A 17311-nucleotide genomic window follows, 5' to 3' on the forward strand; every position below is an offset into this window, starting at 1 on the left:
ACCGTAACTGTAGATAGCTTACGGTAGTCTAGGAACACTTTCATTATAACTGTTGTTCACATTTCGTATATTTAACAATACTTGACACTGATTACACTGATTCCGATTTTTAAATTGTTGTTTCTATTGTGAAGTCACAGTTTAGAACTATTTTAAAGCACTAAAGCTGGGTTTTTGTTTCATCTATAAATGGTAAATAATGTACCTTTAAAGATAATAAAAAGTTTTGGTACCTCAAAAGCTTCCCTGAATTTCCTTGTCTTGGTTTGTGTTTCAGGTTAAAGTACGTTGTCTGTGAGAATTAATCGCCCCAAAGTGCTCTCATGTCTTAGTAATCATGCAATGGTTTCGTACCAGAGCCAACGCTGTACAGCGTCGATAAATATTGTACGAAACCACTGACCGCGACCAGCAGCGTGCAGCCCATTGTACGCATAGCTAACTGCGACCAGCAGCCCCATACGCATAGCGTAATGGGGCTTCGCATTGTAGCATTCAGGATCATGACAGAATTAGTATCGCGGGTAAATATCAACTTAAAATCCAAAAATTTCTTCGATTTGAAGACTTACCAATTAAGTTGAAGTATTGAAAACAGGCTTCGAACAACGTTTGGTTCTGCCAATAGCCCCATTCTGTTCGAATGGATGACTGAATGTGACTCGGTCGAGAGGACCTTGGGAGAGCTACTAGGACATACACTGGATACCATGGCCAGCGCATGCGCACACAAACATCTTATCCGTTCATGGATTTGAAATTTGTGTGCATGTGATGTGTTCGCATGCACTGGCTGTAGTATTCAGTGTACTGTATGTAGCTCTCCTAAGGTCCTGTCGACCGAGTCACATTCAGTCATCAATTCGAACAGAAAGGGACTATAGGCAGAACCAAATGTTGCCCGAAGCCTGTTTTCAATACTTCAACTTAATTGGTAAGTCTTCAAATTGAAGAATTTATGGGATTTTAAGTTTACATTTACCCTGCGATACTAAATCTGTCATGATCCTGAATGCTACAATGCGAAGCCCGATTACGCTATGCGTATGGGGCTGCTGGTCGCAGTTAATTGCATGATTACTAAGACATGAGAGCACTTTGGGGCGAGTAAGTCTCACAGTGTTAGTTATATGAAAGGTACTTTAACCTGAAACACAAACTAAGACAAGGAAATTCAAGGACACTTTTGAGGTACCAAAACTTTTTATTATCTTTAAAATAAGCATTGACTTTCTGCGGGAAAATTCACACTACTCCAGGACAATTAACGGAAGAGTTTCGAGGGAGGAAATGACACTACCGCTTCATCTTCTACAATAAACAACATCAATCACCAACATTGCATAGCACCTTTAAAGGTGCAGTTTACCATTGGGAGCAGTGATTTAAAAAAAGTATGAGTTATCACACTTGATGCATATATGTGTACGTCAGTTGTATCACAAAAGGTCCTACCATATACAGAATTTGCAATAAAGTCTAAAATATAAGGAGATATCACCATTTTTTCTCATTAAACCATAACTGTACATAGCTTAAGCCCCCTTCCCACATACAGGTATAGTACCGCGTATCGACGAGGGAGGAAATGACACGACCACTTCATCTTCCTGGAAACACGCTGCAATAAACAACATCCATTACCAACTATGTGAAGCTTTACAAGCTTCCACTTATTTTTTCTTTTCTTTCCGTGTGTGTGTGTGGTTGTGTGAGATCTTTTTTTTGTAATGAGTTGCTAAGCCTGTCCTTTCCATATGACGTGTTACCTAACCACTTGACTTGCGAGTCTTATCCTTATAGAGAAGAAATAATCATCTCGGGTACAAGAATACTGTGATCAATTAATGCCTGTGATTCATCTCTCACACATGGATGAAATTTCATCCAAAAAGAAGAAAAAAGAAAATAGTCAGTAAAGTGTGGTCACAATGACAATGAAACAAAGCAATGCTGCTCACTACACTAATCCGAGCGTCCAGACTGGTAAAAATCACTGTTGGACCAGTAACTTTTTCAAAACTGGACTAGCTCACCGAGCCCACCGGAAGTGAGGGGAGACTATGGGATCACCTGCGGCGTCTGTCTGTCCATCTGTCAATCCGTCCGTTGTCCGTCCATAACGCTACAAAAACTTGAATAACTCTCTACTGAGGATGTCAATTTTAATCAAACTTACAGGGAAGAGTGGTAATACAAAGTTACACATTTTACCAAACATGAAGGTCATCTCAAGGTCAAAGGTCACAGGCAGGGGTCAATGAACTTGAAGGCCCTATGTTAAGTTTATCCAGCGTATTTTGATCATGGCTCATAACTTTTGATGCATATGTCCATTTGTGACCAACCTTGGATGGTAAATGTCCCTTGGGGAGTTGGAGGTCACCGTAAGGTCAACGGTAACAGACAGGGGTCAACAAACTTTTTGGGCCCAATGTGGAGTTTTTACAGCGCATTTCAATTATGGCTCTTAATTTTTTATCCCTATGTCCGTTTGTGACCAAACTTGGATGGTAGATGTCCCTTGGGGAGTTAAAGGTCACCACAAGGTCCATGACGCAAATCTCTCGTTTGAAGAGGCTACACCCCCGTAAATAATGCCAGTGTACCGGTATATCTTGGCAATCAATGACTTAAAATCAAAGATATAAAACACCTGTTTCTTGACCCTGGCCTAATCTAAGCATCAGTCATAAGCATCAGTCATCGCCACAGCGGGGGGGGGGGGGGGGGGGGGGGGGCACCGCGAGAGGAGGAGATTGTTTTGGTTTTGGCATGGGCTATGTAGCTCCATGGTGCGTGTGTGTGTGTACGTGTGTGTGTGTGAGTGTAGACATTCAGCGTATGCAGACAGAGCATGCCTGTACTGCAGTGACCGGAACTATTGTCATTCCATTTTGTCTCTCCCCCATCTCTCCCCCCCCCCCCCCCCTCTCTCTCTCTCCCTCTCTCCCTCCCTCTCTCTCTCTCTCTCTCTCTCTCTCTCTCCCTCTCTCAATGATCCAGTCAGCAGGCTGATTGTAACCAGGGAGGTAGTCTCACCTCCCCGTTGTAACTCACTGCCAAATAGCACATCGTCAGCACCGGCAAACTGGCAATGCTCTCCTTATTCCTGTATTTTCGTTATTTACGGGTCAATTTTTTTCGTTCGAAATGTAAATTGGATGACCATAGAATTTCTCAATAGAATATAAAATCGAAAACTTTAGAAAGGATAGAGAAAATTGAGTTCACTTTGAATGGTCTGCCACAGGCAGATATCCTTATCATGCTCTTACGTAATACGACAGCTGCTGGAGTCATCAAACCCTGGCTTGGCCTCCAGGTTTGTCATGCCGAGCAGAAAGTTTATTTGCAATGGACAAATACTTCGACTCCCAACTCCCAAACGAAAAATCTTGAAAGCGGTATAGAACCCCACTTTGGGGACCCCCAGTTGGGGACTCGCCTCAAACGAGGAATTGACGGCATGAAAGGTCACAGACAGGGGTCAACAAACTTTTTGGGCCCAATGTGGAGTGTTTACAGCGCGTTTCAACTATGGCTCTTAATTTTTTATCCCTATGTCCGTTTGCAACCAATATCTGGTAGATGTCCCTTGGGGAGTTGAAGGTCACCACAAGATCAAAGGTCACAGACAGGGGTCATAAAACCTTTTACGGCCCAATGTTAAGTCTTCACGGCACATTTTGATTATGGCCCATAACTTTCGATCCATATGTCCCGTTTGTGATCAAACTTGGCTGGTAAATGTCCCTTGGGGAGTTGAAGGTCACCACAAGGTCAAAGGTCATAGGCGGGGTCAATGAACTTCCGGGAGTTAGAAAAACATAATTTTTTCTATACGAATAGGTGAGCCACATTTTGGCTCTTGCCTTGGGAGATTTTTTGTGGGCATATCCAAGTAATCTGAAAAAAGAAATCTATAAAAATGCTTTATAAAATACATAGCCAATACTTATCTATTCTTTTGGCCACATAAGTGATGACTAGGGTATTATAAATCAACACAAGTCAACATGCATTTGCATGGCATAGCACCTTTAAAATAAGCATAGTGACTTTCTGGGGGAAAATTCACACTGCTCCAGAAGGAAAAGCCAACAGAAGAATTGCGAGGGAGAAAATGACACTACCGCTTCCATTCCTTGAAACACGCTGCGGTAACCAACATCAATATGTCATGACAACTACGTGAAGCTTTAAAAGCTACCACTTATTTTACTCTTCATCCATTTCTTTCTTCCTGTGTGACTGTATGTGTGGTTGTGTGAAATTCAAACTTTTTTTTTCAATGAACTGTATACTTAAAACATAGAGTGAAGCTTTTCCTCTCCATATGACCATGGAGCTACAAACGTAGCTCCATAATATGACGTATTTCCTAACTGCTTGACTTATGAGTCTTATCCTTATGTCCAAGAAATAGTCATCTAGGAAAAAGGTTACTGTGATGCCTGTGATTCATCTCTCAGACATAGATGAAATTTCATCCAAAAAGGAGAGAAAAAAATAGTCAGGAAAGTGTGGTCACAATGACAATGACATAAAAGCAATGCTGCTCACTGCACTAATCCGACGGTCCAGACTGGTAAAAATCACTGTCGGACCAGTAACTTTAATTTTCAGAATTGGATCAGTAAAAAAGGCAAAAGCTGGGTACCTATCTACCTGGTAAGAATGGGTTAGTGTGCAGCCCCGCAGAAAGGGTGGGTCTACCTACATATCCATGACATTTTGAGAATGGCTCATCCCAGGCCCATATCTGGGATTTTTAAGGGAGGGTTCAGAATTAAGAAAAGTGGCCTCTTCTGGGTTTAATCAGCTGACAAGCAAAAAAAGAGAATTTAAGAAAACGCTCTCCCAAGGAATTTTTCATTTCTCCTGCCACTAAAGAAGAAAAAAAAAACAAAGAAGCTCCCTCATGCAATTTTTTGTGTTTCTCTTTTTTCCTGTATGTATTTTCTTTTTGCTGCTTGCAAACAGGAGGTTCGGCGGAACCCCCAGAACCCCCCTAATTATGGGCCTGCATCCACACACACTTTCAAGGTCACTTCAATTGGTAATAGCTGCTTTCAATTGAATGAGTATCATTTAAAGGGATGATTATAGTTTTGGTTGAGAGAGGGATTCCTGGTTTTAACTTTTTGCGAGATTATTAGAACCTACTTATATGAAATATCAGAGGATATGATTCTAAGAGGTATCAATGGTTTATTTGATGATTCTTTGAAATGGCTGAGATATCCAAAAATAAAGCAAAACAAAATGGTCCAAGAAGGGGAGAGACCCATATTTTATTAGGAACACTTTGTTTTGCTCTGTACTAGAATATCTCACCCATTTCAAAACTGATTTTCATAGACCAAACTTTTAATTCCTTTTAGAATCGTATGCTCTTTGATATTTCATATATTATGTGGTTTCTAATCATATCGCAAAAAGTTCAAACCTGAACCCCTCTCTCAACTAAAACTATATCATTCCTTTAAACATGGTAAGTGTAACAATACACAAATGATGCACAGGATAGAGTGCGTTAGTGGAGGCGTAGCGCACTCGAGGGTATTCACAATTGTGAAACATGCACGAGGCGAAGCCGAGTGCATGTTGCACTACATTGTAAATACCCGAGAGTGAGCTGCATCTCCACTAACGCCACGAAATATTCCTGTGCATCATTTGTTTTATAAAATGGGTCGAAAATTCGAAAACTAACAGCATTTTTCAGCGTTTTTCACGCACCTTTGTGGGTCAAGACGTCCGAAGATGTTCGTCCCAAACATTTACGCACGTCGCACTCGGAAATCCCGCACATATAAGTATGATGGGGGGGTTGGGTTTCCGGACACTTAAGTGCCCGCATGAAAACTTACTTATTTTACATAGAATATGCACCCTTTACCTTAAAGACTTGATATAGACTTCTTATATAGGCCTACTAGACAACATACTTTGAAAACGGCGTGAGAATTTATTTGCTAAATCGTTGGATTTGCCCTTCAAAGTGACTCCATGTACGCGTCCGGTCCCACAACGCTTGGTCTACTGTACTGTACGTATAAGAGTATACGTACGCCACACATGTTATGCAAGGGAAGAAAGGCCGGCCAGCCGGCAGCCCAAACTGTAGAAGTTGTTTACAGGATTGACAGCGCGTATGCATGCAATTCAAAGGAGCCGCCACGCGCACAGACGATCGGCAATAGGATTTAACACGCAGTGCAATGGGACTAGAATAACCAAAGCACACGTGACTCATTTCAGCGCTTCCTATTGGCTACATTCTTGAACCCATTTTATAACATCCACTGCCACACAATGGAAGTGTATCCTTAGGGTCATCAAACTATAGCAGCTGAGATCACAGATGATTGACCTGCATCCAAAGGAATAAAAAAAGTTATAAAATTTTGGCCAGTGAGTAGATCTAGAGTGGACACAAGTCAGCAGCCTAAATATGACCTTTGACCCGATGAAAGTTGGCACACTGAGGGCAGCATCATCAAAATTCTAGGAGTCTTGATTTGACCATCATACAAATGAGTACAAAATTTAAACAATAATTGTTATAAAATGCTACCCGCATGGTGTACACAGGACATAAATCAAAATAATGTGACCTTTCAACTCTATAAAAGGCAGAACTCTGGGAGCAGCATTACCAGCAATAATAGGGGTCGAATTTCCATCACGGTGCAGGTCCATATGAGTTTGGGGAGGAAAGAAGGCATCAAGAAATGTGGATGGTAGAGCACACATATATATGTATGACATGGTTGTGGCCTGTGATCCAATGTATAAAGTATGGAACATTGGGGGCAGCATAGCCAAAACAGTACAGGCCAAGTTTGACAATGATACACCTGTGTACAAAACTTGAACAAAATCTATTGAGAAATGTGACCAGTAGAGTGCACACAAGGAGATCCTTTAAAAAAATGAACTATTTTGTAAGGGTGCTACTACCAAAAGTTACAGGCTCCTAAATTCTAAAATAATGGATGTCCATTGTGCATTTGAATAAAAAACCATTGAGAAATGCAGCCCACAGGCCACACAGAAAACACCAACCACAATAAGGCCCTTTATACATGACTACGTTTAGCCCTGTACATAAAAGAACACTGGGGGCAGCATCATTGAAAACCAACAGAGTGTCTATTAACTCTTCATGTGCCATGGTGGAAACTCCCTGTGTGCCACATTATTCTGAGACACCAACATAGTCATGCTTTGAGAAAACACTCTGTTTTTCAGAGCACATCAACATCACGTGACGGTTGCACATAACACTGCTGCATGAAAAGTATCTTGAGATACACGTAACAGGGATACAATAATATGTAAGACAATAGGTGAGCTTTTCCAGCTAGTACAATTGTTCTTTAAACAAGTTTCGGTGGCAGAAGTCACCATGAACTTGAAACAAAACTGAAGAGCTAAGTTCACCTTTGACCAGACAACCCACTAATAGTAATATCACAAATTGATACTAAAGTGACTATCAGAGTTCCAATACTGAAGTATCGAAGCTGTGTCTTTTATGTGCGTGAGATGCAACTCCCTCGCACAATGGTCCTCCAGTCTTGAATGTCCTATGAAAGAGATGGTGTTTTATCTCTTCCTACAGGAGATGGTATGTTTATACACACCATAGCCTAGCTAGACTACTAAATGGGACTTGAACTTGAACCATTTGTTAGCAGGCAGATGTGCTACAGTCTAAAATGGTTAGCAGGCAGACGTGCTACTGTCTGAGTCAGAAATCCCTGATCTGTCACTTTTCATATCATAATTTCCATTTAGCAATCACCTTCCTCAGGTAAACATGCATTCTCCGTCTGTGCGTGAAGGTCTGTGTTGAGAAAGTGGCAATGGCAGTACCTAGCAGGAACTACAGAATATTACACAACTCACCATCTACAGGCCAGATGAAAGGCGACATACAGGTGGATGAATCCTCTCCCATCTGAGAGGGCCCACCATCATACACAACCGACAGCTCATCTCCGCCCTTTTCTGCTGAGGATTTACGAAGAAAAAGACACAGAAAGATTTCTCTCCTCTATAACATGCAGGAATGCCATATTTTTACGAGAAGAACAATGTTTCTACAGTCGTACCTCGATTATGTGTCCATCTGTTATACAGACTTCTCCATCATCTATCATCTGTAGGCACGATGAAGACAAAATAAAAAGTGAATTCAAACTGAACTAAAACTCCCACAAAACTCACACAGTTTTACCTGTAATGTTCCCTGCAGAAACATATCATGAATTTGACAGCAAAATGTTGCAATTTCCATCCACAGACTTTTCTTGCATAGATTACACCACAGTTGTGGTATACACTACCTACTAATTTATGAGCTACCTGTGGGTCAGTAGCTTTATGCACATTTATATTAACATAATTGTTTCTCCCATATCCAGCCAAATCGCTTATTCGTATGGGCACCAGTCGCGATGTGGCCAGATAACAGAGGTCGGACTATATTGAGAAATAAATTTTTCTTTCTTAGAAAGTCCCATAAAAAGTTAAATCATTTCAGAGCATTTACAAAGTGGTAGAAACATAAAGAGATAGAGAGTATGTTGCTCTGTCTCTGTATCTTAAACTGAATTTATCTTTTTATTTCTTAATCTGTACTTTATACAAACCTTAGTTATGCCACTGCTGTTTCAGCTACATCTATCATCAACAGCTGCACTCATTTGATGTGCAAATCAGATTAACGCTTAAACATTCAGATCCGGAGAATGCTCTAAAACAGTGCTAAGATAACCCATGGCATACCCAACAAAAGTGATACATTTGGAGAGATTCTGTGGGTGAATACCACTGGCACTACTCTTCAACCATACACATGACATTTTGGAATACTATTATATGACATAATCATCTTGAAAAGGCATGGGAAAATTGTGAGCAGGGCATACAAAGAGTTGCAACTTTGTGGCGTAATAGAAATGTATTTGTCTTGACAGCTTCATTATAACACTATGAAAGAAAATGTAGAATACGGTACAATCCAATGAGAAAATTTTGTGGATCACCGCAGATGCAAATATCCCCAGTATCATCAATATCAATTCGTGTCAAATGACAATAAGCCAGTTCGGGGTTAGCTCATGGGCACATCGGTACAAGTGACCTTTCTTCTTTCTCAGTTGATTAGGCACTCCACGAGTTTTCAAGCGAGAGAAGGTATTTCAGCTTACCCGACGTAACAATTTATGGAATTCATCAGTCATGTTCAAACAAAGAATGATCTTGCAGAGATCAGGTGACCAGAATGATCCATCAATTAGCACTTTGGAAAGCATCCATATCATTATTTTGCATTGAATGTATTAACAATCTTTTTCTACTGATATTGTCAAATACCACTTTTGCTGTCAGGTGGATGTGCCATTCATAATGGTCACTTGAATAATCATTACATCACAGATGCTTATCTCTGTGAATAAAAAACCAACATGCTCTGCCGGTACAGATGACCTTTTTCTGCTCATGCTCAAAGTGGAACCCCGATCTGGCTTATTGTTGGTAACTTTGTAACTATTTTGACACAGCACTTTAAACAGATGACCAATTGCATCCTTCACTGTTATTCCTTGTACCATACAGGAACTCACCTTCCCTCAGCTGCTGTAACTTGGCCCCTAAGTCTTTGGATCTCTCCTCTATAGCGCTTGCCATGGTGTGGAGATAGTACAAGTCTTCCCAGTGAGGAGACTCTGTAAATTAAGAATTAAAAGAGATAAAACATGAAAAGAAAGATTTCTTGGAGAGAAGAAAATTGAACAATCTGTACAGCAATGAAGCAAAATTGCATGTCTTTGAACATTTTGGCCCGAATTCACAAAGGTGGTACAATCTTGTCCATGGTTTAAACCATGGACACAGACCATGGAGCGCCAAGTGTCGCATGGAATATTTCATTATGAAATCAGTCATTTCGTCGACAAAATGACTATTTTGTAATGAAATGAACATTTGGTCGACAAATAGATAATTTCATTAACGAAATGACTTATTTCGTAACGAAATATTCCTTGTGATACTTGGCGCCCCATGGTCTTTGTCCATGGTTTAAACCATGGACAAGATTGTACCACCTTCGTGAATTCGGGCCTTAGGGTGAATATAAGAAACCTGAAAATCTTTTCGTGAACAGAGAATGTAAGTATGAAAGAGTGGAACACGCTGCATAGAAGGGGGCATTTTTTACAAATAAGACATAGTCTCAACTTGTATTAAAAACAGAAGGGGCACAACTAATCCCGCATTCATGCTGTGTCCCGTGTCAGGGGGACAGGCAGGAAAGATCTTATATTTCTACAACTGATTGTCCACACTACCACTATTTTGACTGTCCATGAGCAGCAGGGGCGATGGGGGTTGAGGCGAGCCCTGTCATTTGACACCAGATTTCGCACATTTGATGAGTACAGCTAGGCACTCATCACTTACTGTACGAGCTGAAATTTTTCGTGGTGACTTTATTTTTGCGAATTTCGCGAATCGCCTTTGAACCGCAAAAATAACAACGCGCGAATAGCTAAGTTCTGTTAGACCCTCGCAACCGCGCAATCAACAACACACGCAAATGTCCTCCATGTAGCAATTTGCGAAAATATCTGCACGCGAAAATGTCAGCTCATACAGTATGAGCACAAGGTAACCAGAGACTCCAACCCCAAGCACCTTCTGATCGGGAGATTCTCCCGCCTGGGACCCCTAGCAAACGGGAAACTCTAATTTGATGTGCGCAAAGCGCAAAGTTCTTTGCGGCTGGGGTCAAGAGCCCGTTTAAGGGCCCTGGAAGCTCTAGGGTTCTAGAAGCTCTCTCATGTTATCTAAGGCTTATTTTTCAACATACAATGATATTAAGTAAGAAATCATTTCAAGCGGGAGACACAGAGCCAGGGCGGGAGAAATTAAATCTCAAGCAGGAAAATGGGAGATTTTGCAAAAATGGGCTTTCGGCAGGAGAGTTGGAGTCTCTGGGTAACTCTCCCTCCAAATTTTGTCAATGGATCCGACAAGCTTCACGGGTACACCGGGAGAAGTGCCGGTGAGTGTTCTAGAGGAGAAAGTCTTGCAGCACGGAGTCCAGTGTGAACATGTAGTATCAGACCTCACACAAGTATAAACTATGCTCAGGTAAATATGCACCACATTGAAAACCTCAGAAATAAATTTCTGATTTTAAAACAAACACACAAACACAAACACATAAATCTGGTATGTAACATTTTTCATTATTAATGGGGTTATTAAAGTTTGAAATCCACCTCCCGTATTTTGTCTTCTTAAGCTCCCTAAAAATTACATTAATGATGGTGCTGTTTATCACACATGAAATGCAGTCTATTTCTTCTCTCTGCACTAGCTCTACTCAACTGTTTAATACTCATACTCGATTTAAATCCATACATATATATATATATATATACATATATATATATATATATATATATATATATATATATATATATATATATGTATATCTGGCTGCATTGAGGTACACAAATTTCATGAAGGAGTATGTCCACAAAGGTTCATAATTACCACCTATGTTCATACCAGTGACTGATAGCTGAAGAAACCCGAAAGTGGACGGGTAGAGATGAGCTGAGGACCCTTTTTTTTTTTTTTTTTTTGGTTAGCTCATGAAACCCGGAGGTGGGCCCCCACACTTTTGAAAACACTGCGCCGGCCCTGTATCACACCATAGATTGATGTTGCATGCCGACCATGAGATACGATATTCTTTAGGGTATTTTACAGCAGTGTGTGAACATGTACTGTGAGATGCTACCTACCATACTGGTTCATACTGGTGTCTCACCATACACCAATTTAGCCAACAAAGGATCAATTTGCCCCCAGTGGCACATAATTGCTTTTTTTCTGGTTTTTTTTTTTCTTTTTTTTTTTTTTTTTTTTTTTTGGGGGGGGGGGGGTTATGTGTGAGCAAATGGGCCTTGCAGGTGCTACCTAATTCATACTGGTGTCTAGACATACAGCAATCTATCACACAAAGGATTGATGGGCACCCACTTACATCACACACATCATATACTCTTTTTTTTAACTTTCTTTCTTTTTTGGCGCTGTGTGCGAACACGGGCCTTGCAGAAGCTACCTACCAGAGAGCAATGCCTGCTGCTTCCTGCATTCCTTGCTGAGTTGAATGAGATGACGGAACTCGGCGGCAAGCTGTCTGGAAGTGAGCTTCGGGTCAGTGTGACTGTCCTGCCAGCAACCAAGGTATGGGAGATATGGTTAAGGAATGGAATTCTTTGGGAAAGGCATCGTGTTCCGTTCCGCTGCTGCTGCTGCTGCTGCAGCCGCCACTGCAGCTGCCATTGCAGCATACTGCTACTACTACTACTACTACTACTACTACTACTACTAATACTACTACAGTACTCTCCGCATAATCGGGTAGTCTCGGGCAGAGCGGTTCTTACCTGATTAAGCGGAGTACCCGATTAAGAGAAGAACACGTCTCATTCACATTTGACACATACTATGTGCAAGTACATGCATTGTAGACTGCACCAAGTAAACACCTACACTGTATGCTTAACATGCGTGCTTGTATGGCACATTACGTACCTTACACTTGCTCAGTCACGGGCAATAATTTACACTCTTTTTATGGACAAATATGTCTTCAGAAAACTTTGTCGTTTGACTATAGACTCCGCGCTAACATGCATGCGTTTTCCGAAACGATCACAAGAAACGGAAGTGTGTTCAACTCCTGTCTGTCTACGCAATTGTGAGTGCCAGCTACATGCGTGATGTTTGTTTACATGTGGCAAGTCAGTACCTGTACATGTGTTTTCATGTTAAATCACTCCCGAAATGATCAGTCTTCTTTGCAAATTAAGCAGAGAATGCAATTAGCCATGGAAAATTTGACATTCATGATTTCTTAAAGTGATATATCTGCGATGAAATGTGGGTCAAAATTAGATTACGAGAAAATTACTTACCCATTTAAACGGAGAGGCAACCCAATCATCAGGTAATTATAATGTGCATTGGAAGTGATTTTGACATTACTACCCAATTAAACGGAGTACCCGTTTAAGTGACACCCGATTACGCGGAGAGTACTGTACTACTACAAAATCCTAAATGCAAAAGGGATACATCCTCCTTGTCATGCTGACCTAAGAACCGCTCTGCATGGCTGGACCTTTCCTCCTTCCGATAAGATGCAGAAAGCTGCTCCTGGAGTTTGGTGACCCGTTGACACAGCTTCTTCAGCCTAGATGGGAGTGACAAGCTGGACCTAAAAGATTACACAAGTGGTAAGTGAAGGACTTAATTTATTAAACACAATGACAAATCTGGTGTGACTGCTTATATTAGCCTGCTGAGGATGGACTGATTATGCTACAACACCGTCAACACGCATTTCCCATAGACACCTGCCCAAGTACAATGTATACTTGGGACTCATCCTCGATGGGTTAAAGGTGTTTGGTGCTGTGGACTGCATAATGAAAAATTGTTAGAGACGTTCAGACTTTTTTGTTTTTTAACACCAATTTCTCATCATCCGTCCAAAATGTTGTTTCTAGGGTGATATCATGTCCTCCATGACACAAACCAAATATAATCACTTTCTTGTCATTGCATTTAAGTGTAATCTTACAGAATTTATGGTAGCATTTTTAGAAGTAAAGGGTATTGGATGATCCATGGCAATGATCTTTATGATTTGAGTTAACCTGACTGGCTTTTTTTTTTCTATTTAATTCCAGAAAGCTTTTTTAGAGATAGCACCAACATAGCACAGAACTTGACAGTATCCCATGAGCGTGTAATGCTTTACAATGCTGGGTAATGTTCCTACTGAGAAATAAATGCCTTTGCATCTTACCCATCTTTGACCAGCATAAAATGAGTACTGCCCTCCCCTTGCTCAGAATCGCTTTGTTTGGCCGACGTTGTCTGAGGTGACTTGGCGTCCACATGCTGCGTCCTTGATGAAGAAGATAATTGTAACTGATTCAAGGCGACCACTGCTGTCTCAGTCTCACTTGCTTGACTGCAAGGCTCATGTGCTGAGTCTTGCTTCTGCTGATGTTGACTTCCTTTGTTCGTGTCTTCACGTGCCACGCTGCCCACAACTTTGGGGGCCTGCTTTGCAGTCGACGCCCCTCTCTTTTGACCCTGCTGCAGGTGTTGCTGCTGCCTGGAATTGTTCTGGTTCTGGTTCCTGCCGGCATGATGGGGGAGCCTGCCACTTGCTGGATGCCTTGTTGATGAGGTAGACTGCACCTGTCTGCTGGCTCCTCTCCCTCGGCTAGAACCTGGCCTTGAGGCGTGCCTACCGATCTCTGAGGACGACGTTCGGTACTGGGCGGCCTTGAGGGAAGTCGCCCTTGCATTTCCTCCCCTCCCAGCTGCAGATGTTGGCCGCTGGGATCTCGTTGGCTGCAGTGGCTTTGTCCGGCTTGCAGAGGGGCGAGACGACAGCAGTTTGTCCCCCTTACGACCTAAGGCAGAGGTAGCGGTGGTGGTGGGTGGGTCTTTTTTCAGCAGCCTCTCCAGGTCCTTTGCTGAAATGATGGCTACATCTGAAGGAGCACTCACTGCAACCTCAGACTCAACTGAGGTGTTCGTGGGCACAATACTGGCATTTTCTGTGTTGGGGTGGGGTTCTTCAGAAGCACTGCATGTAGGTGCTGATTCTGCAGTTCTGTTTGCATTGTGGGAAGGTTTGGTAGGCTCCTCCACAGTCTCTTTTTGTGTTTGTTTCACTTGGTTCTGACATGTATGGAAAAGAGAGAAAATACACAGAATACAGAAATGATCACTGTCTGTAACAAAATATGCACAGTAAGGACAGTCTGAACTCACAACAAGGAAATACAGTGCAGATACATCCATGCCGCTACACATTGCTCCTTTTACTTTGCTGGTTTTGTTTGTTTTGTTTGTTTTTTGCATGTGATACTTGCTGGGATAGTCCTATGGTCGACTGCCAAACTGTATGTGTATGCAAAACACACGTACAAACAAATTCATCAAACATGTCACAGATTATACTCTTTGAACACACATATGGCACACCCGTGTATGTTTAAGTCAGTTTTCATGAGGAAGTAATACTGAAAACTTCCAATCTAGTCCATTACCTAACTTACACACAATATACTGTAAAACACAATATTTTTGCGGCAAGAAATTTTCGCAAACGGGACCTGATGGCCTTATTCGCAGCATGACATTTTTTGTGAGTTACCCCTAACATTCACTGCATATAGTGTACAGTTCAGCCAGCGATCAAGTTCCCCCTAGATCGCGATCACGGGTGTTCAGTGATCGCATACGCGATCAATTGATTGTATGCCGAATTGCATACAATCAATTGATTGCGACATATCGCGTGTACATGCGATCACTGATCACCCGTGATCACGATCTGGGGGAACTTGATCGCTGGCTGAACTGTAGACAAGATCTTTAGCGTGCATTTTAATTTCACGAAACTCAGTTCTCGCAAAATTCGCGAAATGAAAATGTATGCGAACATTCCTAGTTTTACAGTATCATTATGTACACTGATATATCTCTTCTTTTTTTTTATCCACATAGGTTGCTGTAAAGCTGATATGGCAGATGTACAGTATTAAAAACTCATCTCCCCCAATCAGCGTTTTCCCTTTTATATGATGGTTTATAGAAAGGAACACTAGTAATCGATGGTACAAGGGCAAGACGTTCTGAAATGTTGCCTGTGCATTAAAAATGAATGACATTCATCGTACTGAAATTTTTGTTTTTTAAACATTAACATGATATCACCCACAATAGCCTGGTACTGACACCAACATGCACGATAACAGTCTCCAGCTGTTTTGAAGTAATGGGTATCACACCATTCATTTAAGTTTAATAATTTCCACACTGTATTGATGCTGGAAATCATAGCATAGCACAATAAATCAATTAGCAAATCTTAAAAATAGTGCCTCGTGACATGTATACTTCCAAATATCATATACATGGGTTTTGTGTTTTCTTTCCTATGGTATAATCACTTACATTATTATTTACACTTTGGTCATTCATGATAATGGAATGCAATGACAAATTTCAATTCTTAATTAAGAAAACAATTTCACTCAAAAGATAATGCATTATTTCTGACATACAAAGACAAGTTTAAAAAGCATAATCATTATCGATGCTGGAAGGGCATTCATACACCTTTAAATACCTACTGAGATAGCAAAGGCAGCAGAATAATCAATATTCACACAACATGAAAAGAATCAGTGCCATTACTTTCTTTTGGAACTGCCGAAGTTTCTGAGCCTGAGCCAGGGCGCTGTCGACCTCGGCCAGGACGGACTGCTCCTCTTCGGAAAATATCTCATCACTCTGGCAGAGAGCCTTCTTATCCGAGGGATTGCTATCCAGCTGGATGTCTGGATTGCTAACGGGCTGCTGGGGTGTCTTCGTTGGCCACGGCTTCTTCACGAGCAGGGCGATGTCTTGGCAGATGGAGTCATTCAGACTCCGGACTTCCTCGATTCGGCGCCGCACTTCCTCCATGTACTGGAGTGCCTTGCAATCACAACAGAAATTTATAGCAGCTTTAGCGATAACGAGCAGCTGCTTTTTACAAATATAATGTGTTAATCAATCACATCATGTTGTGTTGTGTTCTCTTCTGTTATGTTAGGATACTGATATGTATAAGTTTGTTATGATGTGATAGTAATGTGTTAGGAAAAGTAGTGTGCTTTCTCAAAAAAGTATCAATAAGTTTACATACAAACATGTGTACATCCTCCATCAGGTAAGTACTGTAAAAGTGAATGTTTTTGATTTTGCGGAATCAAGATATTACATAGTGAAGTGTAGAGCAAAACACAAAATATGTGAACATTTCCAAATCAGTGGGTGAACAGATGGTTGCCGATGTAAAAATTAGATTGTATAAATATGGCAAATTAAGAATATGATGATATCAAATACTTTGCTGCTCCCACAGTATAACTGTGTTACAGAGCACCCCGGGGTTAATACTTTGCATAAGTTTACTCCCTATCACTCTCAGCTGGATTTGCAATGACTCCTTGATCTTAATATGAAGGTATTTTCCTGGCCTTGTTGTGTTTTCTTTTTTCAGCTTCACTCCACTGTTTTTACCATAAAAATAGAAATATGAACAATTTTCATGTCTCTTCTTTGGATTTAGAATATGACAAAAGTCATTCATGGGCACTAGAAAGACCACCCATACCTAACAATACCAGCGACC

The 17311-nt window shown here is 41.2% G+C and overlaps 1 protein-coding gene across 1 annotated transcript in view; it reads right to left on the bottom strand.

The window, feature by feature from the left end:
- Window positions 1-17311, bottom strand: part of LOC139732598 (uncharacterized) — a 36264-nt gene that overhangs the window by 18810 nt on the left and 143 nt on the right. Inside the window, exons 2-7 of the mRNA XM_071643455.1 lie at window positions 16330-16611; window positions 13916-14805; window positions 13180-13321; window positions 12165-12270; window positions 9645-9746; window positions 7899-8025 (exon numbers count right to left, since the gene is read on the bottom strand). Coding sequence (XP_071499556.1) covers window positions 7899-8025; window positions 9645-9746; window positions 12165-12270; window positions 13180-13321; window positions 13916-14805; window positions 16330-16611 — 1649 coding nt within the window. The remainder of the gene's footprint in view (window positions 1-7898; window positions 8026-9644; window positions 9747-12164; window positions 12271-13179; window positions 13322-13915; window positions 14806-16329; window positions 16612-17311) is intronic.

The sequence above is a fragment of the Diadema antillarum genome, unplaced genomic scaffold, assembly GCF_040938485.1.
Source record: "Diadema antillarum isolate AM-2024a unplaced genomic scaffold, OU_Dant_1.0 seq00000439_RagTag, whole genome shotgun sequence".
Classification (NCBI taxonomy): domain Eukaryota; kingdom Metazoa; phylum Echinodermata; class Echinoidea; order Diadematoida; family Diadematidae; genus Diadema; species Diadema antillarum.